Source organism: Amphiprion ocellaris, chromosome 12, assembly GCF_022539595.1.
Source record: "Amphiprion ocellaris isolate individual 3 ecotype Okinawa chromosome 12, ASM2253959v1, whole genome shotgun sequence".
Lineage (NCBI taxonomy): Eukaryota > Metazoa > Chordata > Actinopteri > Pomacentridae > Amphiprion > Amphiprion ocellaris.
Window position 1 is genome coordinate 17,443,810 of NC_072777.1, and position 27,138 is coordinate 17,470,947.

At 38.8% G+C, this 27,138-nt stretch overlaps 3 protein-coding genes across 4 annotated transcripts; 1 reads left to right on the forward strand and 2 right to left on the reverse strand.

The window, feature by feature from the left end:
- Nucleotides 1-3,391: 3,391 nt before the first annotated feature.
- On the reverse strand, nucleotides 3,392-12,991 carry cpsf2 (cleavage and polyadenylation specific factor 2). Its single transcript, XM_023275134.3, has 15 exons — nucleotides 12,844-12,991; nucleotides 12,314-12,480; nucleotides 10,331-10,490; nucleotides 10,136-10,241; nucleotides 9,914-10,043; nucleotides 9,708-9,823; nucleotides 8,427-8,614; nucleotides 7,411-7,701; nucleotides 7,128-7,228; nucleotides 6,593-6,796; nucleotides 6,352-6,504; nucleotides 5,970-6,192; nucleotides 5,382-5,696; nucleotides 4,428-4,562; nucleotides 3,392-3,764 (listed from the first exon to the last, which is right to left on the reverse strand). Exons 2-15 carry the CDS (start codon nucleotides 12,460-12,462, stop codon nucleotides 3,672-3,674), a joined length of 2,364 nt encoding a protein of 787 aa, XP_023130902.1. The 5' UTR covers nucleotides 12,463-12,480; nucleotides 12,844-12,991; the 3' UTR covers nucleotides 3,392-3,671.
- Nucleotides 12,992-13,127: 136 nt separating this feature from the next.
- On the forward strand, nucleotides 13,128-16,649 carry LOC118470651 (NADH dehydrogenase [ubiquinone] 1 beta subcomplex subunit 1-like). Of its 2 annotated transcripts, none has more exons than XM_035950453.2 (3): nucleotides 13,128-13,266; nucleotides 14,595-14,742; nucleotides 16,471-16,649. In XM_035950453.2, the coding sequence occupies exons 2-3, from the start codon at nucleotides 14,603-14,605 to the stop codon at nucleotides 16,505-16,507; spliced, it is 177 nt and encodes a 58-aa protein (XP_035806346.1). In that variant the 5' UTR covers nucleotides 13,128-13,266; nucleotides 14,595-14,602; the 3' UTR covers nucleotides 16,508-16,649. The 2 variants fall into 2 exon arrangements, with proteins under 2 accessions (XP_035806346.1, XP_035806345.1); XM_035950452.2 differs by having other exon boundaries at nucleotides 13,135-13,282.
- Nucleotides 16,650-26,885, reverse strand: riox1 (ribosomal oxygenase 1). The gene is made up of 15 exons (XM_023275151.3): nucleotides 26,754-26,885; nucleotides 26,421-26,573; nucleotides 26,178-26,311; nucleotides 24,807-24,906; nucleotides 24,323-24,436; nucleotides 22,377-22,483; nucleotides 22,195-22,302; nucleotides 21,805-21,839; nucleotides 21,456-21,634; nucleotides 19,554-19,658; nucleotides 19,330-19,471; nucleotides 18,588-18,708; nucleotides 18,380-18,479; nucleotides 18,206-18,292; nucleotides 16,650-16,944 (listed from the first exon to the last, which is right to left on the reverse strand). The coding sequence occupies exons 1-15, from the start codon at nucleotides 26,838-26,840 to the stop codon at nucleotides 16,885-16,887; spliced, it is 1,632 nt and encodes a 543-aa protein (XP_023130919.2). The 5' UTR covers nucleotides 26,841-26,885; the 3' UTR covers nucleotides 16,650-16,884.
- Nucleotides 26,886-27,138: the final 253 nt, after the last annotated feature.

Consider the following 27,138-nt stretch of genomic DNA (forward strand, 5'->3'; position numbering starts at 1 on the left):
TTTCCATCCTTTAGTCAATCCTTGGGCTGCACAGTGGCTTGGTGGTTAGCACTGTCGCATTGCAGCTAGAAGATCCCTGGTTTCCATCCCCACCTTCCTAGGATCTTTCTGCATGGAGTTTACATGTTCTCCCTGTACATGTGTGGGTTCTCTCTGGGCACTCCAGCTTCCTCCTACAGTCCAAAAACATGCACCAGTTAATTGGTAACTCTAAATTGTCTGTGAATGTGAGTGTGATTGTTTGTCTCTATATGTAGCCCCATGATAGACTGATGACCTGTCCAGGGGGTCCCCTGCCTTCACTCTCAGTCAGTGGGGATAGACTACAAACAATGATAAGACTGGAAGACCTAAGGTGTCAACTGAAGGTATGAATACACTAAATAATCCTGTGGAAAGGGGAAACCCCATGGAAGCCTAGGAGCCCATATAAGGCATCAGACCAGAAGTGCACACTGGAAAAAATGCCCCTCTCAAAACAAGAAAAAAACTTATTTCAAGGAACTTTAACCTTGAGATAAGTGAAAAAATCTGTCAATAGAACAAGAGAAAAAGGGCTTGGTAAGATTTTTTGAAATAAGATATGATATGTAGAATATTGAGATCTTAAAATTAGCTGGGAAAACTTATTTTAAGCTATATTTTACCAGGACTGTCAAGCTTAGGTGTCTTAAAATAAGCCAAACATGGTTAAAAAAAAAAAAAAAAAAAAAAAGCAGTTTTCACTCAAAAATAGATTTTTGCTTTTATGTAACCTCCTAATTTGAGATGTATTAAACTTATTTTGAGTTTTCTTGTAAAATACAACTCAAAACAAGATAATTTCAAGATTGTTTGACTTAACAAGATATTTAAGATGCGTTCTCTTAAAACAAGTCCCTCCATCTTGCTGAAATGTCACTTGTTAAGCGAATTTATCTTAAATCAAGCGGGATGAGACATTTTGATTAAAAATAAGACAACTACACTTGGTAAGATATTGAGTTTTTGCAGTGCATGCCCTCTCTTCATCTGCACTCCTGAGCTGAAACCTAGCTCACGCTGAGCTAAGTAGAAATAATGCCAACCTAGCAGAAATTAAAAAGAGGTGGTGGTCTAACTTTTGAAACAATTACATCATATACATCCTGACTGGGTGTTAAGACGATGGGTTGTGGCCTTCCAGAACGAAAGAGGAATGTTTAGAAGAAGTTTGCATAGGTATATAAGACGATGTAACGCTTTGTGTAGTTAGTTAAAATCTCGAGATTTTGCTCATGTTTGTTCTGACAGCCTCTGTATTGAATAAACATTATTGACATCAGACTCTGAAGACTGTTTCAAGACTCTTTCTTGAAAACTTTTGAAGACTCCAAGTTTTGATCCAGAATTGATTTTTGACAACATGTGTGACAAAGCTGCCTGATCACCACTGGCCCTTAGCCAGCAGACTGAGTCACAACAATGCATTATTAGCTTGAAGTGAAGAAAATTTGATGTCTGTTAGAGGTTGCTATGGTATTCCAAAGGCTCAACATATTGTACAGTGCTGAAAACATGTAATGAATAAAAACAGTGAGAACAATGCGTGGATAGAGAGAACCTGCTGCAACTCGGAGGGTCCAGAGGCATGTGTCCCCTGAAGAAAAGTCAGAACGTTAATGACTTTATATGCTAATTTCTGATTAGCGTATAGCTGCAGCTGCCTGAAAACTAATTTAAACCACCATTATGGGATAATACAACCCTACATAAAACACATAAAAAGAATAGATGCGGGAGCTGAAAATATCAAGACAAAAACAAGAAAACAATAAAGACAAGTTTGTTGGAAATCTGAGAAGAGAATCTGTTACTTTATGGTCTGTGTTCTTTAAATGCAGATTTGCAGCCAGGTGTTTCAGTTATTGGCACAACCCCTGGACACTCAGAACAAGATTTCTACACAAACAATCAAGGATGACTCCACATCAGACCAATGTCAGATTGGGGGAGCGACAGGTGGATTGGGCAGAATTTTTTTTTTTTACTAAAAGATATTACTACAGACCTTCACTAGTTGATTATTTACATTGACACATTTTCTGAAATGTTATAATTGAATATGCAAATGAGGTGTTATCTATGTTAATGTAGGCTTAATTGCTTTTTAATTACTTAATGTAGGCCTCACATGTGCCCAGAACGTGTGATTTATGTTTAAGCACAAAATACTGCACAGATCATATATTCTATCATACCTGTAATACCCACTGGAACATGTTATTGGACTTAGAGGAAGTGCACTAAACTGATTTATATCATATGTATCAGACAAATTCCATTTGTACATACTCCCCTAGGGGAGCACTCTCACTGGTAGAAGGTCCTGCGTTCCAATCTCGGCCTGGAGTCTGTCTGTGTCTGCGTGGGTTTTCACTGGGTGCTGCAGCTTCTTCCCACAGTTCAAAGACATGCTGAAGTTAACTGATGATTCTAAACCGGATGTGGGTATGATAATTTTTTAAGTATAATTTTACTTCCTGCTTTGGTCAATTAAGGATAATATCAAGTAAAATCACACAAAAAAGTATAATGATACATAGTACTGATTAGTTCTTTTCCAATGTGTGGCTCGAACGTTACAGTTTTACTGTATTTGAATCAGTAAAAAAAATAATTTTACAGATATTAGCCGTTTGTTTATTTTGCAGTTATTAATATCTCATTAAATATGCACCAATTGTGAGACACATTTTGAGGAACATAGCCCAAAATCTCAAGAATCCTGACAAGTGTATATAAACCCCCCCTAAAAAAAACAGCAGTCATTAAACTCATGTTGAATTTGAGCATACCTTTGGTGAGATTTTCAAAGCTAAGGAATGTCTTTGCATTTCCTTTCACAAAACCCAACACATCATGGGGGTGACTTTCTCACCTTTCGCCACCACAGAACCTTAGGTTTAGTTTACTACGTAGGTAGCTAAGCCTGCTACACTGAACAACAAGCAGCTGTCTTGCTTTATGTACCACTACTGATCATAGTCAACAATAATGATTCAGGATTGCTAGCGTTCATAAAATAATGCCATTTTCCCTCACGTTTGGCCTCCAAAAACGAGACCTTCTCAAAAAGAGTTTGCATCAAGGTGAATTTACTTTTCTGGAACATCCAATGCAAAAAAACCTAAAAATCAGCATACCACAAATACTGTTTATAGAAGTGAAATATTAAATTCCCTAGACTGCCCCTTAAGTGTTGTCTTGATACAAAGAACTGTACAAGACTACAGTCTACAAGCAATTATTTGAGGGCGTGACAGCACTATGACACATCGGACTAGAGCAGTACATATGATGCTAGTCACATTTTAGTGAAGGTTAACTCAGTCTATGCTGTAGATATGTGTAACAAATGTTGATGGCAATGCATAATTGAAAAAAGTTTTATTGCCAGAATAGAAGGCAAAGAGCATCCCTAATTATGTGACTGTACAGTGGGAAGAGAAGTGGAGGTAAATTAACAAATAAAAAAAAATGTTTTCTGGAAAAACAATATATAAAAAGGAAAATATACAACAAGATTTGCATTGAAACAGCTGGAGCGGCTCATGTGGCAGAGAAGCACTCGCCTCCTCTGGGTACAGTCCTTGTAAAGGATTGTCTCTGGTATGGGGTATGCTCTGCTGCGGCGTGTCCTACTGCTGCTGCTATACTACAGCATACTGCTGATACAGCAGCTCCCGGATCTTATAGTAGTCGTCACATAGGCAGCCTTCCAGGCCAATGCGTCCAGCCTCCGTCTGGACAGAGCACAAAAAAGATGCACAGGTCATACAGGTCCTCACACAACAAGGTGGCAGCTTTAAACACAGATACACAAGCTATAAGTACAGCACACTGCTGACCTCTAACATATACGTGTTCCCCATTCCTTCCTTTCTACAGACTTGGGATGAAAGTGTCTAATGAATCCACATCTAGATTTCCCACTTAAATAACACATGCTCCTTTAACAGTCCCAGCTCTCTTTGATTTCACTTTCTGGGTTGAATCTATTTTAAGTTCTTGTCAATTAAGCAGTTTGTTGTTACTATCCTGACTCACTCCTATTTTGCCTTTTGTTGTTGAGCATTGCCTGTGAGATGTTTTCATTTCTTACTGGAGTTTTTATACCCTACTCAGGCAGGCTGCATTTGTTTCTTTTTATGTTTAATGTTCTACTTCGTATTCAGTATTGGTATTTTATTTCATTGTGTGTAGGCAAATGAGTAGATTTAGTTTTCAAGTGTTCAAACAATAATTAGGTGCTCATAATAACACACATTGCTAGGTTTTGAAAAAAAAAAAAATCAAGCTGTATGTCTTTAGTACTGGTCACTTTCTCTATTGAGGGCTGCTGGTGAGTAGCATTGCAAGGAACTAATACATAGTACCATCAGTTAGCCAGGGGCAAGGACACTCACCCTGCGGACGGCAACCATGTTGTTGCATACCAGCACTCCTCCCACAAACTCAGCCTGGATGCCCTCTCTCAGCAGCACCTGCTTGAAGTCAGACAGACGAGGCTCGTTGATGAACACCGACTGATGCCCAGGAATCTAGGGGGAGAATGAATATGGTGCTGGTCAGACCATTTCTCAAAGGGCTGTCTCAACTGCTAATACATGCTTCTGGACACATACTATCAGAATCATATTACAACTCCTTCTCAGATTGCCAAGATTCCTGGGCTATCTGTTTAGGAGTGAACATTTATCTGTCTCTCTCATTGGTCAAACCACCCTGCAATATGATAGTAATAGTGTTGGTCTACTGGCTGGAGCTGGGAACTAAACCCATCTGCGCCTCACACAGTTTTATTAGTATGACGACAAAAGACACCTGAAACACTTTCAACACAAAGAATTATTCCAAACACAGTGGAGACAATATTGAGCTTACAACCTAGAATACTGTTCAAAAGCTTGGGGTCACTTAGAAATGTCCTTATTTTTGAAAGAAAAGTTTTTTTTTTTAATGACGATAACATTAAATGAATCAGAAATACAGTCTAGACATTGATAATGTGGTAAATTACCATTTTAGTTAAAAAGTAGATTTTTAATGGAATATCTACATAGGAGTACAGAGGCCTATTTCCAACAACCATCACTCCTGTGTTCTAATTCTACATTGTGTTAGCTAATGGTGTTGAAAGGCTAGTTGATGATTATAAAACCCTTGTGGAATTCTGTTAGCACATGAACAAAAACGTGAGTCTTCATGGAAAACGTGAAATTTTCTGGGTGACCCCAAACTTTTGAACCGTAGTGTATTGATTTTTAAATATTTCCCCAAACCCAAAACTAATATTCAAATATTATACTGTATCATGGCAACAACTTTCTAGATACTGAAACTTCTGTTTCCCGTCTCACTTCATGTGGAGGCAGTGGCTCCAGTGTGGGAATCACATCGCTCTCTTCAGACAGCTCCTTCTCATCCTCTCCAAACAGGTTCTTCATGGCACGCTGTGCTGCCACAGCTGTGGCATTCTGGTCTATGCCAAGATCGGCCGTGATGTCCATGGCTAGCTCACTGTCTTCTGCTTCGTCTTTCACACCCTCCTCCAGCATCACACCGGTATCCACCTTCACTACACGCATGTCCAGCACACCATCGATCCATGCTAGCTCTGTGTCTTTGGCCTTGCAGAACTGCAGAGAGCTCACCAAGGAATCTTTCAGCCGCACCTTCACCAAGAGAAAAAAAAAAAAAAGATAGGATGAAGACACCAGCCAGTTTTCGAAGTTTACATTTACAGACACCCTATGTTGGCTCGACTGTAGAGGGGCTTTAAATTTCAAAAATCACCTGACAAAGACATTCATCAGGTTTTAATGCTCACTACAGAATTTTAAATTTATGATTGAAACATTTACAATTTTGAATACCTAATCAAAAAAAAAGAAAACTTAACTGTCTCTATTAAAAATTACACTATACAGGTATTTACTGCAGCCTACCTGATAGATGTGTGTTTCACTGGTGGCATCAATAGTTTCCTGCAGTTTGGGTGTGTACACTTTGATGTCTTTGCTGAAAGCCTTGCAGGACTCGGCCAGGTCCAAACTGGCTTCTGGTGGCCCATGAACAATCACCAGCTGTCTGGGTTTCATCTGATTAATAATCTTCTTTATGGAGTCGCCATCAGAGCGACCTTCATAGTCTATATACGTTACCCTTGCTCTGTTAACACACAAAAACAGGGTCAAAATTTTGAATATTGCAGGTTGGTTGAAAATCGTTAAACATGAGTTAAGACAGGATTTCGTAATCATACAGTAATATGGGAAGTTAACCTGCTGAGTTCTAGTCACAAGCTCCATTATCATGGTGGTCACTGACCTGATTTCAAGATTCTCTATACTTGAAATGCATTTGGTGGGAACAACAGAGAGATCCTGGTCCATTGGTTCATCTCCATTAGTCAACCCAGATTCCAATTTGCTCTTCTCCTCCTCTGTGGCTTGGAGTTCAGGAACCAGAAATTCCTCTAACCTTGGAAAGTGCAACATTCATTTATTGATAATGGCTCATAATCCTGCATTTTGTAATGTGATGTTCACATGCATCAAAACTGTGGTACCTGATGATTTCTCCATACTCGTCCCATTTGATTCTCTCCTCATGTGTGGGGAACATTGGATAAGACTTTTTAGCCTGTTTGAAGAAACTGCCTTTACGGCTTCCTTCGCCCTTCATCATTAAGTCGTGATGTTTGGTCTTCACTGCAGCTGGCTGATCAAGGTCATCGTCCATATCACTCTCATCACTGGAGTCCACATCGACCCTGCAAATTCATGAAAAAAACCCATTAATTCTGTTCACACCATTTTGATTTACCCAAGAGAAGCCAATGCATTTTTTGATCAGCAGCAGAGTGTAAATGTTGTCTTCAGCGTGTCAAGACTCATCTCCTATTTTTAGATTTTCATTTAAACAGCCTGTTTTGGATTTGCAATCTAGACCACAATTTGCATTTCTGTTAGATGTTTATCCAATTTGCTGTTTTAGCTGTGAACTGACTGATCAAATGCATTGTAACACCAGCAGGCATCAGCAAGAATAGAATTTAAGCACCAACTCATCCTGTGTCTAAAGGAACAGCAACAGGAACTTACTCTTTTGCCTGTTCAAGTTTTTTAGCTGCTTCTTTCTTTATTTTCTCCTTTTCAAGGTATTCGTCCAGCTCCTTGCCTTCAAGCTTCACTCTTTTCCTCACCTGTCACAATGAAAAATATTAAAACATTGATATGGCGCAGATGACAGAGTGACACATTGTATTCCATCCCCAGATGGGTCTGAATGTGAACAAAAGGAGCTTCATGTGGGAAAATGCTATATTGAAGATAAATCATAACCCTCATAATCCCAGTGAATCAGCATTGTGACTGCTAGTCTCACCTCCAGATCCAGCATCTTCTCTCCAGGGTTGTCAATGAGGTAGCGGGCCAAGGTTCCAGGTGTAGTGCGGTAGGTCAGAATAATGGAGTTTTTAGCGTTTTGGCACCACTGGATAAAAAGCTCTCTGGAAAAACCAGACTCGAGGTCTGGCTGGCTGCAAAGTACCACCTTTGGGCTGGGCACCCGGGCCAGGTCTGTCAGACTGTGGCACAGGGTCAAGTGTCGGAACTGAAAGGGGTTGTTTCTCTTGTCCTCAAAACACCTCATGAGCTTGTCACTCATCCACTCCACCTACAGAGAATCAGCAGATTGTACACAAGATAAGCACTCAGAGAGCGCAGTACTTCACCAAGGCTGTTCAGTTGTATGATTTCAGACGGCTGAAGTCTTGAAAAAAATTGTGGCAGAAATCACAGCACCACAGAACATGGCAAATTAATATAGATTTACCCACAAACAAAATGACTTTGTGCTGACCACAGGCGCATGTCATGCATTTGTACGTTATTTATGGATACCAAATCGTGTGACCTAAATATGTAGCGGGCGGTGGGAATTGGTGGGACTCGAAAACACCTCCACAAATTAATCAATTGTTCCTTGTGTCATTTCTGATGAATAAGTCTGCAGCGTTGGATTTGTAGTGGGATCGCAATGATACAGAAATCTTTAACAAATCCGTGGATGCAGACTATAAACCGCATCACTGCCAAAATCTAATCACTTGGTCTGTGCCATTTCTGACCTTGCCTGAAAATTTCATCCAAATCCGTTGGTCCGTTTTTGAGTAATGTTGCCAACAGACAAACAAACAGACGGACAAACGTACGCCGATTGTCACATAATTCCGTCGTTCCTTGGCGAGGTAATTATGACAATGAAAATTCAAAAATTACATATTATTTGCCACTGTGTATCTGTGCCAATACTAAGATGAAATGAGGTTATTGAAAAATGTTTGATTTGAATAATCTGAACAGTACATTCCATCAATAGTTCTAATCACCGATTGATACCTGGGACTTGGAGAACTCCACCACATTGTAGCTGACATTGTTGAGCAGAGCTAGAGGGTAAGCTCCCAGCCCCGCATCCTTTGTCCTCCAAATCTGGTCCAACAGCTGAGCTAGTTCCAGCACACGTCCAGCTGTATCCACAGCAATGAGGACATTACCGTCACCGCGCAGGGTCTCCATTACATTGGCTTTCAGAGGTAAATAGAGAAATACAAAGAATTTGTTTTAAAAAAAAAAAATCCAGCAGATCAAACTGAGCAGGTTGTACCTTTGAGGAAAAGTGCTTTTGGGCAGTCTATTTTCTCCTTTCGTGCATCTCAAACCTGGAATTCTATACCAAGTGCAATTTGTGAACTAGTGCATCTCACCTCATTTACTAAACATCTCAAAGCATGGCAATTGGAAAATCAGATCTGTGATCTTACCACTGTGTAAATTTGTTTGTCCGTCGATGGGGCTTGTTCTTGAGGACTCTGTGTAATTTGTTTTAAATGTGTAGAAGTGGGCTTTGTGCAATACATACATCCATCCATCCATCCATCCATCCATCCATTATCTATACACCGCTTAATCCTCATCAGGGTCGCGGAGGGGCTGGAGCCTATCCCAGCTAACTCTGGTGAAGGCAGGGGACACCTGGACAGGTCGCCAGTCTGTCGCAGGGCTACATATACAGACAATCACACTCACATTCACACCAACGGACAATTTAGAATAATCAATTAACCTCAGCATGTTTTTGGACTGTGGGAGGAAGCCGGAGTACCTGGAGAAAACCCATGTATGCACAGGGAGAACATGCAAACTCCATGCAGAAAGATCCCGGGAAAGCCGGGACGCGAACCAGGAATCCCACAGCTTTTGTCTGTTTGTGTGCACTATGTGTTGTTGCTTGTTTGTATGTCTTTGTTCAGTTATAGTATAATGTTATTGGTAATTTAAAAAAAATGTTTAACCTGCAAACGGGACTCGAGATGGAAATCTCTCATTTACCTTTAAATGTTCATGAATGCAAACTGTCCCATTTAAAAACTAATAATAATAGTAGTAATAATACACTGCATTATTCATCCTTTCCAAGAAAATTTGAACATGGCAGTTAGAGAGAACAAACAAGGGGAGGGTAGAGGGAATATGCAAGATCAGACACAAGAATATCACGGCCACATGCTATGTATTTTAGACTACCTTGTACAATGTTTTACGTTTTATATTTGACAGTGCAATAAGATATTAGCTAATAAGCTATTAGCATTATAGAGTCCTGTGAATAATACTCACTTAACAGCTGCTCATCTCTTTGTTTGCGACGTGGTTGTACATATGCAGCATTGAAGGAGTCTGTAATAAGTAAGGACGGACGACTAATACTCTCCAACGTGCAGCCGTTGAGGTGACTAGAATAGACAGAGTAAAAGGTACACAGACTGAGAACCACCAAACTACAAATACTATTCCATTTCCTATGTATGAATTGTCTCTCTCACATTTCTCTCTTATGATTGAAGTCCACAGCGTATACTATCTCTTCCTCCCCGTCCTTCACAATTTTCCAAATTGTGCCTCCAATCATGTGTCCGGCTGGAAGAGGAGTGATGGAGAGACCATGCCCTTTACCTGTCAGGTGAAAAAGATTTGAAAAAGACATTGTGATAAGTCATCCATAAAATGGGACGACTCCTAACTTATGATGGTCTGCTGTCACTCACCTTTCAGATTGACAATCTGAGAGTATTTCAGCTGCTGGATTTTATCAAAAGCACAGTCCACATCATCAAGGGTGAAGAGTGTAAAATCTTCACTGTTGTTTCGAGACTAAGGTGACAGAAGGAAAGGACATTTAAACAAGAAACAAAGCGATGTTAGTAAACACCTTCACATACATTTCTCACATCCCTACTTACCTGATACAGATCATACATGAACATCTGACCCATTTTGTAGACAGGAATTGTAGCATAGATAGTGCAGTTAAGACCTAGTTTGCCCACAGCATAGGGCAGGGCCCCCAGGTGTATGGGATCAGGGTGGGAGAGAAGCACAGCATCAACCTGGTGAACATATCTGGAGGGGAAAATAAACAAGCACATACATTTCAAAATCAAAGAAGAGACGGAAGACTAATGTAATCAGATGATGAATATCACTGTAGATCGAGACATCAGACGCGCCTCCAAAGGTGGACTGGCCACTCCTGAAATCTCACTGTAACTGTGATTGGTTTACAGAAATAAAAACAATCCAGTGTGTTTTATTTACCCCAATTGCAGTATGATAGTGTCATGCAGCCATATCATTATATAGTACAGAATGGGCTGGCTAAATGAGACTAGTGTGCAAATGAACACAGCCAACATAGCGTTAATGGTTGTGTATAGCTGCAGCCAGTCAGTCCGCAACCATCTTAGAGAACTTAACATACCATTATTTGATGGAGGTGCACAAACAGACCTCCAAACATTAACAGGAGATTAAATTTAGTATGTCACTTCCACTTGTTTGTAGGACTCTTTCCTCTGAGGATAAATACCTGCATCGGCAGGCAGCAACAGAATTCCTATGAGCATCTTGGAAGCAAGCTTTAATTTCTTTTTCATACAATACTTCACTATCACTTACAACATGGACATAGCATCGATCAGGATCTAACAGCAAATGACGCTGTGTTCCGTTTTTCACGTCTGACAGGTGCGCTGTCACACATACAGTCACAATTCATCAGCTGAAGATAAATCATTTGTCACAGAGCTGAATCCTGAGTGCCACTTAGTAAGAAGCCTCTCAGCCATCCGTAAACTAAGAGGACTTCATGTTGCCCCCATTTCCTTCTGTTGCTGTATCAAAGCATCGACCAGTCCATCCTCCTGTACTGCTCCACCTGCTTCTATAACATATTCTCTGTTACAAACAAAACCAAACTCATACACATAACCACCACAGCCTCCAAAATAATTGGTCTTCCCACACCAAACTTCACAGAATTAAGCAACAGGGCCATTACATGAATTGCAAACATAATACAACAGGATATACCTCAACTACCTCCCCTCGGGACACAGATACAGAACACTGAGATGACCCCATGTGTTATACCAACCCTTAACAAAAGGCCAAGGTGATCTGGCCAGAGTGAGAACTACACTTATATTGAACAGTGCTTTTGTAGAATGTGTTTTTGTTTTACTTTTGTACTGTCCTGTCAAAGCAAATCAAGCAGAATGGTGCTGTGGAAAAGAATTTTCCCACAGGGACAATAAAGTCTGAGTCACTCACAGTTGGAAAATATTTTACTGTCAAAGTTTGATCTGTGTACTAAATCCAAATATTTTTCTGTCATATCAAGTTTTTTTTTTTTTTTTTTTTTTGATTCACAGCAGGAAATTTGCAGCGGTGACACTATTGCATGCATGGACGTATTACAGAACTTTACCCCTCTGACTGATAGGTTAACTATAAAACATGGCATGGGTAGACAAATAACAATGAAAACACATTTTATTGTACCATAAGTGGCTCTAGTTAGATTATATCACACATTGACAGCATTTTCAATATTGAAATCAAAAATAAACTAGGTGTGTTTTGCTGAAGGCGTTCCCCCTGAAATACTTTGCAACATCTCATTTTGAAGGGTGATCATCTATATAGGCATTAGTCAGTGCACATATAACAATTAGTAAAATTAACCGTAAAACAAAAAACCAACGTTTATCAAAATGTGATTTCTGAATTCACGCATTGACACAGCTTTCAACTAGCTTCTAAACTGTAACAGCGTCACAAAATTCCTCAAAATTACTTCTGTTTTTTTGTTTTGTGGGTCATAACATACAGGATCCCAATCTTGGCCAAGCCTATGAAATATGTCTAGAAGCACTCCTACTTACCGTTTCATAGCGTCGATGATGTCCATGGAAAAGTTCTCATCCCACCCACAGTCCAGCAGAAAGCGAAATTCATCCACCTGCAGCAAGTAACAGAGAGCGGACTCCTCCTGAACTCCAGACACGGCTGTGAGCTTGATAATGGACGTCATTTTTGCTCAGTTGTCTCGCTGAAAGTACAGTTAGATTGATATGTTATTCAAAACAATCCTAAGTTGTGAGGCTCTTAACTGTACGTCTTCGATTGCAACTGCAAACAAAACTCGTTCATTTCAAAGAATCTGAGCGACAAAACACAAACAAAACATAGCTGACTTTTAAAATAGCATTTTACGAAATAGTTAACAGCATGACGTCGCATACGTTTTCACTGTCTAGTTCACTGTGTAGTTAGTTACACGAACAGAATGTAAAATAATTAAAATTAAAGATGCTAGCTCGCCCAGCAAATTACCCGGCAAAGCCTATTTAGCATGCTGTCTACATGTTAGCTTGTGGATGTAGGGAAATCGACAAAGAAAGGTGCAACATACCGTGTAGCATACAACCTAAACGCTCTCCAACTTCTAGATACAGAAAAAAACAAGATGATTTGCTACGATTCCAACATTAAGACATATTAGCTAGCGTTTCTGAATACACACTAACGCAGACATGTTGAGGCAGACATGTTTGGCGCTGCATCTTGTGTGAAAGGGCATAGGAGCGTACCACGTATAGCGGTGTCAATACAAAATAATTTATGTCAAAACACAAAATGCTATATTCTTCAAAATGTATTTGAATACGTTTGATTTGAATTTGAATATTTTTATTTTGTAATGTATTTAGTAACACGTGGCAAGGGTTATGTAAGTAATAATTGTGTTTTGATTCAGTAAATGATCACGTCTTAGTTGTACTGTTGGTATTGTCCAATGTCCTTCCCTTGGTGAATGAGGAGCTGAAGGCCGCAGGTCGGTAAAACAGAAGGTAATATTTTAAATCCCCAATGCCTCTTCTCTTTACTGTTAGTGCACTCTAACCTGTTTACTGTATTAGACACACATTTAATACTTGAACAGAGAAGTATTCTTCATTTAACCTAAAACCCACTGCTAATATCAGCTAGCTTAACAGGTTAGCTAGCCAGGCATTGCTAGCTGGTGCATTTAAATTGTTTTTAGAAGTTTGTAGAGCAACTATTGCTTCAGCATTTAGCTCCTCTTTGAAGGCAGAAATAATGTAATTGTATAATATAATTGTGCGTTGTAACGGGTAGGCACTGTGTATATTTTCTAAAGTGACCGCTGTGTCATAAAAAGTGTAGTTTTGCATGTTAAGTCTTAGCAACAATAAAATGTCCAAAGAATTCCTCACGTTGTGTCAAATAGTTTTAATTGTGCATTCATATACATTCGCAACCAATACGAGCAGTCCGTTCTGGGATTAAAAAAAACTAGCTTTGTAGAGATTTTATAAATATGTCGGAGTGCTCCGAAATAATTCGTCATCGTGTCATTTCGTTTTTGCATGTCCAGCTAAACACTGTCACGAAAGATGAGAACTTTTCGATGACTTCAGAGTCTCCAGACGAAATCATTTTAAATGGTTTATTTCTTATTCAGTGACAGTTAGGAGCGTACATGACAGAGCTCTGCTATTTCAGCAAACGTTGTAGATATCGTGTAAAATATGGTGGCACGTCATGTGGGTACCTTATTGTATCCAGTATACATTACTGTGCTTTTTTTTTTTTTAAATGACGCGTTGATGGGCTGTCATTACCAGGTCTGCTCTGCAGAATAGCGACAGAAGTAACATGATCTGAACTACAGGTTTTCGACTAACTGTAGTAAATTTATTCTGTAAGTATTTAGCACAGCTCTAACTGCTAATGTAAGCTTAGGTTTTTCAGATCTATACTATATAGTCATTGCTGCTTAATGTACACTAAGGTTCAAAAGTTTGGGGTCACCCAGGCAATTTCGTATTTTCCATGAAAACTCACACTTTTATTCATGTACGAACATAACTGCACAAGGGTTTCTAATCATGAATTAGCCTTTCAACATCTTTAGCTAACACAATGTACCATTAGAACATAGGAGTGATGGTTGCTGGAAATGTTCCTCTGTACCCCTATGTAGATATTCCTTTAAAAATCTGCCGTTTCCAGCTAGAGTAGTCATTTACCACATTAACAATGTCTAGACTATATTTCTGATTAATTTTCAAGACATTTCTAAGTGACCCCAAACTTTTGAACGGTAGTGCAAGTTATATTGTCTTTTGATTCTTTTAGCAGGAACCATGGTGAATTTTGCTGCAGTTGCCCGCGAGTATTGGGCACACATATTCGTTCCTATGGGCTTTGTGATTGGATGGTACCTTGACAAACAACAGGACCAGAAGCTGACAGCTTTCAGGAATAAGAGTGTTTTGTTCAGAAGGTAAGAAAAAAAAAATTGATCTTCATGTTAAACAAAATAAGTACCTGGAGGGCACTTGTTCTACCAGTGACGTAAAGATTATATGCCATTTAAGTCACATGATGATTTTTTTTTTTACCATGTATAAGTTTAGATGCATTAGTGTGCATGTTTTTTTTCCAAGTCAGCAAATATCTTACTGACAAAGGCAACACATTGAGTTGCAGATGGAACAGTAAACTGTACACACGTGGACAAACTGTTGGTACCCCTCGGTTAATGAAACAAAAACCCACAATGGTCACAGAAATAACTTGAATCTGACAAAAGTAATAATAAATAAAAAATCAATGAAACTTAAGCAATGAAAATCAGACATTGCTTTTGAACCGTGGTTCAACAGAATTGTTTTAAAAAATAAACTCATGAAACAGGCCTGGACAAAAGGCGGACAAGGAACAAACATCGGACTATTGTGAAGTGGCTTTCTATGAGCCCTGATCTAAATCCTATTGAACATCTGTGGAAGGAGCTGAAACATGCCGTCTGGAGAAGGAACCCTTCAAACCTGAGACAACTGGAGCAGTCTGCTCATGAGGAGTGGACCAGAATACCTGCTGAGAGGTGCAGAAGTCTCATTGACAGTTAAAGAAATTGTTTGATTGCAGTGATTGCCTCAAAAGGTTGTGCAACAAAATGTTAAGGGTACCATCAATTTTGTCCAGGCCTGTTTCATTAGTTTAGTTTTTAAAAAATAATTCTGTTAAACCACGGTTCAAAAGCAATGTCTGATTTTCACTGGTTAATTTTCAAAGAATTTTTATTATTACTTTTGCCAGATTCAAATTATTTCTGTGACCCTTCTGGGTTTTTCTTTCACTGAGGGGTACCAACAATTTTGTCCATGTGTGTAAATATGCTGTCACTCTACTTTGGAAAACCCAGTGATAAATATTTGACACACCTGAGATATTAATTTACAGAGTAGTAACTGTAACTTGAATTTAGCCTCCATTTTTGCTTTGTTTTACCTGATTTGTCCAGTTTGTCTGAGCCAGAACAAAACTTGGTGCAGTTCTGATGTAAAAACAATTTAAAGATCTCCTCCAGATATGTTTGATTATACACACAAATACTCAGCTTTGAATAATATACACTTTTGAATAAAAAAGGCTTGGTTGCCTGGTTAGAAATTCCTAAAATGACACCTACTCCTCCTACTCTCATTGAAAAAAATCCAGAGTTTATAAATATGCTAATATTTTTCATCTTGAAAGCTCAACCACTGGACAATCCTCCTATATCAGAGGACGTATATTGTCAATAGAAGTGCAACGCTGACTACAAGTTTCTACATCACACTTGTGTAAGTTGCCTATTTGACCAGAGTGGACTTCCAAACCAAATATATGTCTTAAACTTAGATTTTAGGTAAGCTCAGAGGAACTTTTCACTTTCAGCAGATACCCCCCCAACAGTCTTTTAGCATCAAACTTCATTCTGTCCAGTGAACGTCAAACATCCAAGAGTCATAACACTGACCAAAACATGCTTTTCAGTGGAGGGACACTTATTGGGGAAATATTGTGTATTTGATTATGATAGAAAGCAGTCCGGTCAGAACCTATTTAGTATTTCAAGTAAAATTTGGAAGATTGAATTGACTAGAATAAAGGCAGCTGTATCCCAACTGAGGTCAGTGCACAATCTTATGAAACTTCTGATTTTTTTTTTTTTTATTCCCTGTAGGGAGCTGAAGCCTGGCGAGGAGGTGACCTGGAAGTAGACTCCCCTCTGCTTGAAAAGCCCTTGTACCTGTGGTGTGAATGATTGATGGGTGGCCCATTCAATTGCAATAGTTAAGAGGACTCCCGCACCTCTACGTTTGAGTTGTATCAACCAGTAATAAACATGTTCTCATCAAAAAATGTGGTACTCGTCAGTGATTTTTTTAAAATATTTTTTTACACAACACATTGAATTTTTAAAAAAATGGTTCAAATTAAGCTGAACAGACAACAAATCAATACACAACTTATCCACTTCCTATACCATTAATAAAGACTCCTTGAGACAAAACTTTTTTCACATCAAAGGTGTTATTGGTACAAAGTTAAGTTGAATCCATTCACGCAATCAGCATGACTGAGGAATCTATGGCCACTACAGAGGTTCTGCACTGTGGATAATCCCCTTCTCAAAAAGCAGTTCAGCCAAAGCAATCTGGAGAAAAAAATGAAAACCATCATTTTAACAATTTCACTTCATGTCTCAAATATCGGTAATTTAAATTATTTTATTGTGTAAAAACATCATGTAGACATACAATACCATTCAAAAGTTTGGGTCACCCAGGAAATTTTATGTTTTCCATGAAAACTCACTTTTATTCCTGGTTTTTTAACCATCAGCTATCCTTTCAACACCATTAGCTAACACCAACAACACCAATAGAACACAGGAGTGATGATTGCTGGAAATGGGCCTCTGTAGGCCCTATGTAAGTATTCCATTAAAAATCAGCTAGAATAGTCATTTACCACATTAACAATGTCTAGACTGTATTTGTGATTCATTTAATGTTATCTTCAATGAAAAAAAAATACTTTTCTTTCAAAAATGACATTTCTAAATGACCCCAAACTCTTGAATGGTAGTGTAAGTACTACTGCTTTAGAGAAGAGGACATTTGTTGTGTCCATTTCTAATATGCTTCATGCACATTAGGGCTGCATGGGAAAAAATGACATTTTGATATTTATTTTTTTCTGCAGTGTACATTGTGATATGATGAAGAAAGGAAGTCTGACCAGGTGACTCAAATAACAACAAAATTGCTTTCAAGAATGCTTGAGGTGGAGTGTACCTGTATAGAAAAGAAGCTCTTTGGTAACTTTCTCATATAAAACTGGCAAAGGCATCCAAAATATTTTTTAGCTTTACATGGCATTTGGATTTGGCTTTGCACTTGTCATATAGAGCTTTGTGCTGCTGTTTTAAATAGTCAAACTAATAAGCTGCCTCGTGTAATGGAAAATATTCAAAGACAATGCTGACAGAGAACCTGTATTGGTCAACATATCCTGTGTGTAGCTGAAATATTTTCGTACAGTAGATGTAAATGTTGGCAGTTTCTCAATTGGCTGTGCACATCAACAAACTCTGTCTTTGAAAGAACGAAAAAAAAAACAACCTTTGTATCCAAGAACCCTTTAATTAGCGTAAATAAGGTTCTATCACAGGCTTATTTTGTAAATGAATCATGTAAAATATAAACTTTTTTGTATCAAGCTGCAAAACTTAGCCATGAAGTGTTTGACTTCACATCTCCTGCGATGAGTATTGCCCAAATGCACATGGTGATGCTGATGCTGAAACAGTGTATTGCACAGCCCTGATGTAAACTGTCACATGCAAGAGCCCTCTCCATCTCCCAGAAACCACAACCCTACAGAGAACTGATAGGGTGAATGTAAAAACCTACCCTTTCCTGCACAGAATCACATGGGAAGCTTCCTACTGTCACAAAGTTGGGATATGAATGTATCAGAAACTCCATGGCATCTGTATGCTGCAAGAAAAAGCAGAAGATTAACACAATCTTTAGGAAACTATTTGCCACACATGACATTAGAAACACAGATCAGCAGATCTCCACCTCTGCTTTTATTTCAAAACTCTTGAGCTCCTCTTTGTGGTAAACTCTTGAGTTGTCTGTGGTGTAGTAAAGATGAACAGCATTTCCATCACTGCATAGCCTGGCAAGGAGAGAGCATAAAAGCCAAATCAACTGATTACATTTCCGCTTCAGTGTGTGACTCACAACATAGAGTAAAGGAAACTATTGCTTCTGCTAGTTGTATTACCTGGCACACCCGGCACGAAGAACTCTGACTTGAGTCTGGGTTGTAATGTGAATATCCACATCCTTAACTTGTCCATTCTCCCATCTAGCCGGTGCTCCTTGCACACTGCTGGCCAGTTCATCTGTGAATGATAGTATGATTTTCTTAACCCTTAGATGCACGAATGATTGGACCCTACACTCTTTCATAAGCCTTTTTTGTCATTTTGGATAAAAATAATAATTTCTTTTATTGTTTGTATTATATCTTTGTCCACACAAGAATGATTTTACATTTGAAATATGTTTATTTTTCACTTTATGGTGGATTTTGAACATTTTGATAATTGAAAAGGAAGAATATTACACTGAACAGCAATAGAAGAATGTCTATCCATTTTGCTGACATTTTTCCATTCTTTTCCTGTTGCTACTTTCCATCCCTCCAAGTTTATACACTGTATCACCTCTTCTATGATATCAGGGACAAACAGCTTGGGGTAGTAATAGAAACATTACAATTTCTTTGAAAGTATAAAAGGGAACTTAAAAATGTAAATGCATGATAGCAAAAAAACATGTTTTCTGAGGAATAGCTGGAATATGAAATGGTAAAAACTTTTCATTACTAAGATACTGCAAGAAAATGACCTTACAGGGTCATATTTGACCTACTTATGCATCTAAGGGTTGAAATAAAAATGGTCTGTACGCCAAGCTGTCCTTTAATGCAGTATTACAATGTTCTCCTTCCCATCACATACCTGGAGAAAGCACAGGAGGCAGGCAGTCATGCAGGAAGTCTCTGGCTTTCTGATCGACAGCAGCATCTACTGGGGCGTAATTCGTTAGTTTCTTCATCAGACTCGCAATTTGTGAAAAGAATTTTTCCCTGCGTGGGTCCTCCTGTGCAAGAACAACATCACTTATTAGTTGGGTAATTCGTGGCCGCAAATGAACAGTAAAGCAAGACCACTTTAATAATCACCTTGTCAGAGTTCTGTACTCCCATGTATGTCAGGTAGTCCAGAGGTAAACCCTGTCTGAACTCCACATCCTCCTCCATTGCGATTTCTAACGCTGCTGGAACCAACTGAAAAAACAGCAGTAAAAACGTGACCTTTCATTAGATTAATATAAACTATTAACTGTTAAACAGGTAATGAAAAGATGGGAAAAAAAGATAATCAGGCTAAGAAAGGTTAAGACACAATACACACTACCAGTCAAAAGTTTGGACACACCTTCTCATTCAATGTTTTTTCTATATTTTTACTACTTTCTACATCGTAGATACATACTGAAGACATTAAAACTATGATGCAAGATATATGGAATTAAGTAGCTAGCAAACAATTGTAAAATAACTCAAAATATGTTTTATATTTTAGATTCCTCAAAATAGCCACCCTTTGCTCTGATTACTGCTTTGAACACTGTTGACATTCTCTTGATGACATTCATGAGGTAGTCACCTAAAATGATTTTCACTTCACAGGTGTGCCTTGTCAAGGTTAATCTGTGCAATTTCTTGCCTTCTTAATGGGGTTGGGACCATCATTTGTGTTGTGCCGAAGTCAGGTTGGTACACAGTTGACAGCCCTGTCTGACAACTGTTAGAATCCATCCTGTGGCAAGAACCAATCAGCTACATAAAGAGAAACGACAGTCCATCATTACCTTAACAACTGAAGGCCAGTCAGTCTGGAAAATTGCAAAAACTTTGAATGTATCCCCCCAAATGCAGTTGCAAAAACCATCAAGTACAACAATGAAACTGGCTCACATGAAGACCGCCCCAGGAAAGGAAGACCAACAGTCACCTCTGCTGCTGAGGATAAGTTCATCCAAGTCACCAGCCTCAGAAATGGCAAGTTAGCAGCACCTCAGATTAGAGCCCAGATAAATGCCACAGAGTTCTAGTAGCAGACACACCTCTCCATCAACTGTTCAGAGGAGACTGTGCCAATCAAGCCTTTGTGGTCAAAAATAGCTGCTAAGAAACCACTACTAAGGAAAAACAACAAGCAGAAGAGATTTGCTTGGTTCAAGAAACACAAGGAATGGACATTAGACCAGTGGAAATCTGTACTTTGGTCTGATGAGTCCAAATTTGAGATCTTTGGTTCCACCCGCTGTGCCTTTGTGCAACACAGAAAAGGTAAACAGATGGTCTCTATGTGCATGGTTCCCACCATGAAGCATGGAGGAGGAGGTGTGATGGTGTTTGGCTGATGACACTGTTGGGGATTTATTCAAAACTGAATGGCTACCACAGCATCCTGCAGCGCCATGCCATCCGATCCAGTTTGTGTTCAGTTGGACCATCATTTATTTTTCAACAGGACAATGATGTCAAACACACCTTCAGGCTGTGTAAGGGCTATTTGACCAAGAAGGAGAGTGATGGAGTGCTGCATCAGATGACCTGGCCTCCACAGTCACCTGACCTGAACCCAGTGGAGATGGTTTTGGATGAGATGGACCACAGAGTGAAGGCAAGAGGGCCAACAAGTGCTCAGCATCTCTGGGAACTCCTTCAAGACTGCTGGAAAACCATTTCAGGTGATTACCTTATGAAGCTCATCCAGAGAATGCCAAGAGTGTGCAAAGCAGTAATCAAAGCAAGGGTTGGCTATTTTGAAGAATCTAAAATATTAAACATATTTTGACTTATTTCACTTTTTTGTTTACTACATAATTTCATGTGTTCATTCATAGTTCTGATGCCTTCAGTGAGAATCTACAATGTAAATAGTCATGAAAATAAATAAAAACATTAAATGAGAAGGTGTGTCCAAACTTTTGACTGGTAGTGTAGGTGTGAGGTTGCAGCCTTTGTCTTTTTCTGCAGGCATATGACACAACAAGGATGAAAGTTTTTTTTTACTCTCTGCAGCAGATCGCCCCAGCTGTTCTTCTGGAAAGAGGAGATGGTGATGTGCAGAGAGTGTGCATCTGGTAGGCAGCTCCCCTGATGGATGAATCCCCGGGGAAAATAGAGGAGATCCCCAGCTTCTAGCACAACATCCAGGATTGGCTTCCCAATGTCTGCCTCAATAAAGTTTGCTGTACGGCAAACAAAAAGCTTTCATCTCTGAAAAATCTCTGCCAATATTCTAAATAATTTAAATGAATAATTGGAATTATTTATGAATTACTTTAGGCAAAGTGAGACCAATTTCTTTCATTACAAAAAATAAAACAATAAATACTGCAATAATAGAATTTTTACTCACGACTTGAAAGCACAGGCAAAACCTCGTCATCTGTCCTAATATCCAGAAAACCACCGGGCGCACACACACGCACACACACACACACACACACACACACACACACACACACACACACACACACACACACACACACACACACACACACACACACACACACACACAGACACACAGACATGACATCTATCCTGTTATGCAAGTTTACCAAGTTAAAACTTACATTGCTTCAATTTTTTTTTTAAATCTTGGTTTAACAAATACTACAATAGTATTAGATTCACTGACATGAAAATGAGGTGTTAAATAAATGAATAAAACATTTTTTTTATGTATTGTTAAATACAGCACAAGTGTGAACTCCAACATCTTTTGAAAAGTTTCCTAGTGTTTCACCTTGGGTTGTACACTCGCCAGTGTTTCTTCCCCTCCAGCTGAACCACAAATGCCTCAATGTCATCATAATGTGGAGCAAATCCTTGTGTTCCAGGTGGTGTCAGGTATCTGGTTAAACAAAGCACGCATTAACACTGAAAGAAAGAAGTTTTTTAAGACAGATTTTTGGTACAAATACTTACACATTGGCTCCTGCCATGCTGCCAAACTGCTCTTGGAGGATGGACAACACGTTCCACACTGTGGAGGAGAAAGCCTGAGGATTCAGCATACGAAGGGAGCAGCCACTCTAGGAAACAGAGATAGGATGACAAGTACTAATCTGCAATGAGGCCGCTGTGCAGATGGTGTCCTGATACGGTTAATGCACCAAACAGGAAAATGCTGCTTGCTTGCAGCACTGAAGTTCATTTTTAAAATAATATTATGCATTGCTTAGTACACTACCTGTCTAAAAAAAAAGTCGCACACTCTAATATTTCATTGGACTGCCTTTAGCTCTGAGAACAACACACATTCGCCATGGCATCATTTCGATAAGCTTCTGCAATGTCACAGCATTTATGTCTGTCCAGAGTTGCATTCATTTTCTGCCAAGATCTTGTATTGATAATGGGAGAGTCAGACCGCTGCACAAAGTCTTCTCCAGCACATCCCAAAGATTCTCAATGGGGCTGAGGTCTGGACTCTATGGAGACCAATCCATGTGTGAAAATGATGTCTCATGCTCTCTGAACCACTCATTGTCAATGTGAGCCCCATGAATTCTGGTCTCGTCATCTTGAAACATGCCCATGTCATCAGGGAAGAAAAACTCCATTGATGGACAGACCTGGTCATGCAGTATATTCAGGTAGTCAGCTGACCTCATTCTTTGGAAACATAATGTTGCTGAGCCTGACCAACCCCAGCTCATAACCCTAACCCCCACAGGCTGGTAGGCACTAGCCATGATGAGAGCATCACTTCATCCGTCTCTCTTCTTGCTGTGATATGCCCATCACTCTGGAACAGGGTAAATCTGGACTCATCAGACCACATGACCTTCTTCCATTGCTCCGGAGTCCAATCTTTATGCTACCTAGCAAATTGAAGCCTTTTTTTCTGATTAGCCTCAATGGTCAGTAGTTTTCTTAGAGCTACGAAGGTGTTTGGTCCCAATCCTTTGAGTTTCCTTTGCACTGTGCATGTGGAAATGCTCTTATTTTCACTATTAAACATAGCCTTGAGTTCTACTGTTGATTTCCTATGATCATCTAAGAGTTTGTTCCGACCACATTTGTTCCTTGAAGATGATGGTTCACCACTATCCTTCAGTTTTTAATAATGCGTTGGATGGTTCTTAACCCTATTTTAGTAGTTTCAGAAATCTCCTTAGTTGTTTTCTTTGCTTGAAGCAGGCCAATAATTTAACCCTTCTGAAACAGATTAACATCCTTTCCATGACCACAGGATCTGTCTTCCAACATGGTTGTTTAAGAAATAAGAAGCTACTCACTGCATCAGCTAGGGTTAAAAAGGTTGTTGTCTGCTGAAACATATTTATCACCGCAGTAATTATCCAATGGAAGGCTCTTGCCTGTTTGCTTAGTTAAATCCAGGTGGCAACTTTTTTTTTGGACAGGCAGTGTACATAAATGTACACTACCGTTAAAAAATTTGGGGCAATTTCATGTTTTCCATGAAGACTCATACTTTTATTCATGTGCTACCATAATTGCACAAGGGTTTTCTAATCATCAATTAGCCTTTCAACACCATCAGCTAACACAATGAACTGTTAGAACACAGGAGTGATGGTTGCTGGAAATGGGCCTCTGTATCGCTATGTAGGTATTCCATTAAAAAAAAAATCAGGCATTTTCAGCTAGAATAGTCATTTACCACATTAACCATGTCCAGACTGTATTTCTGATCCATCAAATGTTATCTTCATTGAAAAAAAAATATTTCAAAAATTAGGACATTTCTAAGTGACCCCAAACTTTTAAACAGTAGTGTACATCTAGAAAATATGGCAATGGCAATAAACTTAAATGACCCCACAGAGAAAGTGAGTGCTTATATGCTACAATGGACCAAATTATTAGAAACTAGTATTGTAATCTGGCATTAGAAATAACCTTACCTCATAGAAGTCCCACACAGTGAATGGTAAAGCTCTCCCTGGAGGATTGTGTGTTTCTCTCTTGCCATTAGTGTAGCTCGTGACATCCAGGTTCACTCCATACTGAACATCCTCCTGAAACGAGACAACACAAACATGTAGTTATGAATCAAGATCTTTGTCATTTAAGTTTTTATTCAGGCATTAATTCATTTTCTTTATAAATTAAAAAAATACAACCAAAACACAAAGAACTCTTCTGAATAGTTCTTAGTCTATTCAATTAAGGGTTTAGAAGAGGCTCTTTCTCACTATTAATCATTCAACAAAATCTAGCTTTGTCTGACTCATTCAGTGCAAAAAGACATTTCTTAAATGATGGAAAGTAACTGCTTCACTTTTTAACCACCACTAAGTGTCATCCTTGAATCCTACACTTTTTTATGTGTTCTCATTTTTAAAAATCTAACTTTCAAATTCACACTGTGACGCTTCACATAGTTACCTCTCTCAGGACACAATCAAACTCTGCAGTGGAGAACAGGCCCTTGTAGTAATCTGGATTCTTGCGTTGAACAAAGACGGGCTTCTTTTCCCACGTGTCCCTGAGAAAAAGGAAAAACTAAAACTTTAGCAGTAACTAATTGAATGTTCTAACAAAACATGACATGTGCTGCAGAGTTAGAGGATATGTCTTCCAGGCTGGCTGTGTGTTTGGGTTTTTTTTTTGCTTTTTGTTTTTAACCACAGACACTTGACATTTGAGGTTTCTGATACCCTGCACAGGGTGTTGGGGTACTTTTTTAACCTATGAATCTATGTCAGGACATTATTTTTTTGGTTTGTATTGGAGAATACATATCTGGTAATTCCAGTATACATGGGCCACTCAAGAATTGGAGGACATTTGGGCTTCAAAATTTTTAAAAAATAAACCTTCTCTTTTACAATTTTCTGCTAAATATTCATCAGTAATAGGTAATAAACTATCAAAAACTTTATTGGCTCAGCTTACACATCAATGGTGCCATTTTTATTCTGTGTTTTATTTGTTGTTTGCTAACCCTACTCTAATCACAGTAACAGGGTTGCTAATCCATGCTAAAGTTAGCTTTTTCTCAGGAGTAGAAGCTAGATATTTATCTAGCTGTTACTGCTGACCAAGAGGACAAACTGACTGATGGAAAAAAGTCAAGAAAAAAAGTAAAAAGAATTTATCTTATCCTGATAATATGCATAAAAGGGTTGCATGAGGTAGAGTGAGACATTCAATCAAGACTGACAAAGTTATGAAAATATGAAAAACAGAAGAGAGGACATAGCTTTGCTCTACCCATTCTTTTGGAAAACTGTTTGATGATGTTAATTCCAGCGTATCATGTGATTCACTGTTTTCTTCTACCAGCTAAAAAGGTTATGCTAACAGGGTTGTTGTGGGACATGTTCAATACATAATAATTACTATTTAAAATATTATGTTGATTTAAAAAAATGTTCCTACAATTATAAGAGACATCAATGAAAAAATGACACCAATAAAAATGAGATTTAAATTTAATTTTAATAGTTTTATTTGAGATTCAATTTGGTCATCAGGGGGTTGGGACAAGAGAAAAATGGCATTTTAGGGATAACTCCAGACTTATTTGCTATTTTAAAAGTATTTTCAAACATTCTTTTCTCCCAGTTTTTTGTAGACTTGGTTGCAGGACAAGTACATTTACACAACAACTGCATGTTTTACTATTTTGTACATGGATTGTTTGAAATCTAATGGATGGGAGGTAAAAATGTCCTCCAGGAATGACCCACGTGATGTTTGTTACGTTTAGATTTGTTTCATTTGATTTTTTATCCTGAACACACTTGTTAGTACCTGAAAAAGGACTTGGCAGGAATGGGGTTGATGAGCCACTGGAACAGTTTGCTTGCTCTCTCCCTGCTGTTGTTGAGTTTGGACAGGTCGGTCAGCACAGCATCCAGAAGCTCATTCACACACCCCACCTTCTCCTGCTCAGAAAACAGGATTATTCCACTAGGCTTGACCTCGTAGAGCATGGTTTTTAGGTTCAGAAAAAAAAAACTTAATAAAACCATTAAGCTCACCAATAGCACTCACATTTTTGTTCGCCTTAAGGCTTTCCTCTCTGCTTGGAGCCTTTAGAAGCTTCTTTCGCGTCCTCTTCTTTTCAGCTTTCATTTGCGATTTCAATGCGTTGACTTTAGCAGCTGCAGCTCCATCGTCCTTTTTCTTTTTCTTCTTAGCTGCCACCTTCAAATAAATATATACAAGTTCATTTCGACACGATGATGATGCGAAGTTTAGAAAATGAAAAGGAGTGTGCGGATAAAGAGGACAATGCTAGTGTCGGTACTGTTCACAGCTGCAGACAGGTGTAGGACACAGCCTGATACCGCGTCAGTACGGAGCATATTCCTGTACAACGTCTACCTTCTCTGAGGGCTTCTGAAGAGGAGAAGGGAGGTCTGATGGCAAAGTTTGATATAAAGCGAAGGCTGACATGTGTTTTCGCTCCATTTTGCAGTTTTACGTCATCACATTGCGCCTGGTACAACCTCTTCCTCTATGGCTATCATGTCTATGATGGCCATTCGGGGACTCACTATCGCCACCTACAGATTTAAAAAGAGATAAGAAAAAACATACAAGAAAAACAAATACTTCAAGACATTTGCAATTGTTATATTTAGTCTTGATTGTGAACATAGAACCGTAATAACAAATGCAAGTTTGTCATTAAATATAAATACAAGATGAATATTTCCAAAACTATAATATGTTTTATTACTCCATCAAGGAACGCAGCGGAGTTATG

Coding starts and splice junctions, on each gene's coding strand:
- cpsf2 (XM_023275134.3), bottom strand. CDS start 12,462: ATGACGTCCATTATCAAGCTCACAGCCGTGTCTGGAGTTCAGGAGGAG. Junction 10,242..10,330: donor TCATGTATGATCTGTATCAG/GTAAGTAGGGAT, acceptor CTGTCACCTTAG/TCTCGAAACAACAGTGAAGA. Junction 7,702..8,426: donor TGGAGTTCTCCAAGTCCCAG/GTATCAATCGGT, acceptor GATTCTCTGTAG/GTGGAGTGGATGAGTGACAA.
- riox1 (XM_023275151.3), bottom strand. CDS start 26,840: ATGGAGCGAAAACACATGTCAGCCTTCGCTTTATATCAAACTTTGCCA. Junction 22,484..24,322: donor CTGTGTGGGACTTCTATGAG/GTAAGGTTATTT, acceptor TCTGTTTCCTAG/AGTGGCTGCTCCCTTCGTAT. Junction 19,472..19,553: donor GAGTACAGAACTCTGACAAG/GTGATTATTAAA, acceptor GTTCTTGCACAG/GAGGACCCACGCAGGGAAAA.
- LOC118470651 (XM_035950453.2), top strand. CDS start 14,603: ATGGTGAATTTTGCTGCAGTTGCCCGCGAGTATTGGGCACACATATTC. Junction 14,743..16,470: donor AAGAGTGTTTTGTTCAGAAG/GTAAGAAAAAAA, acceptor TATTCCCTGTAG/GGAGCTGAAGCCTGGCGAGG.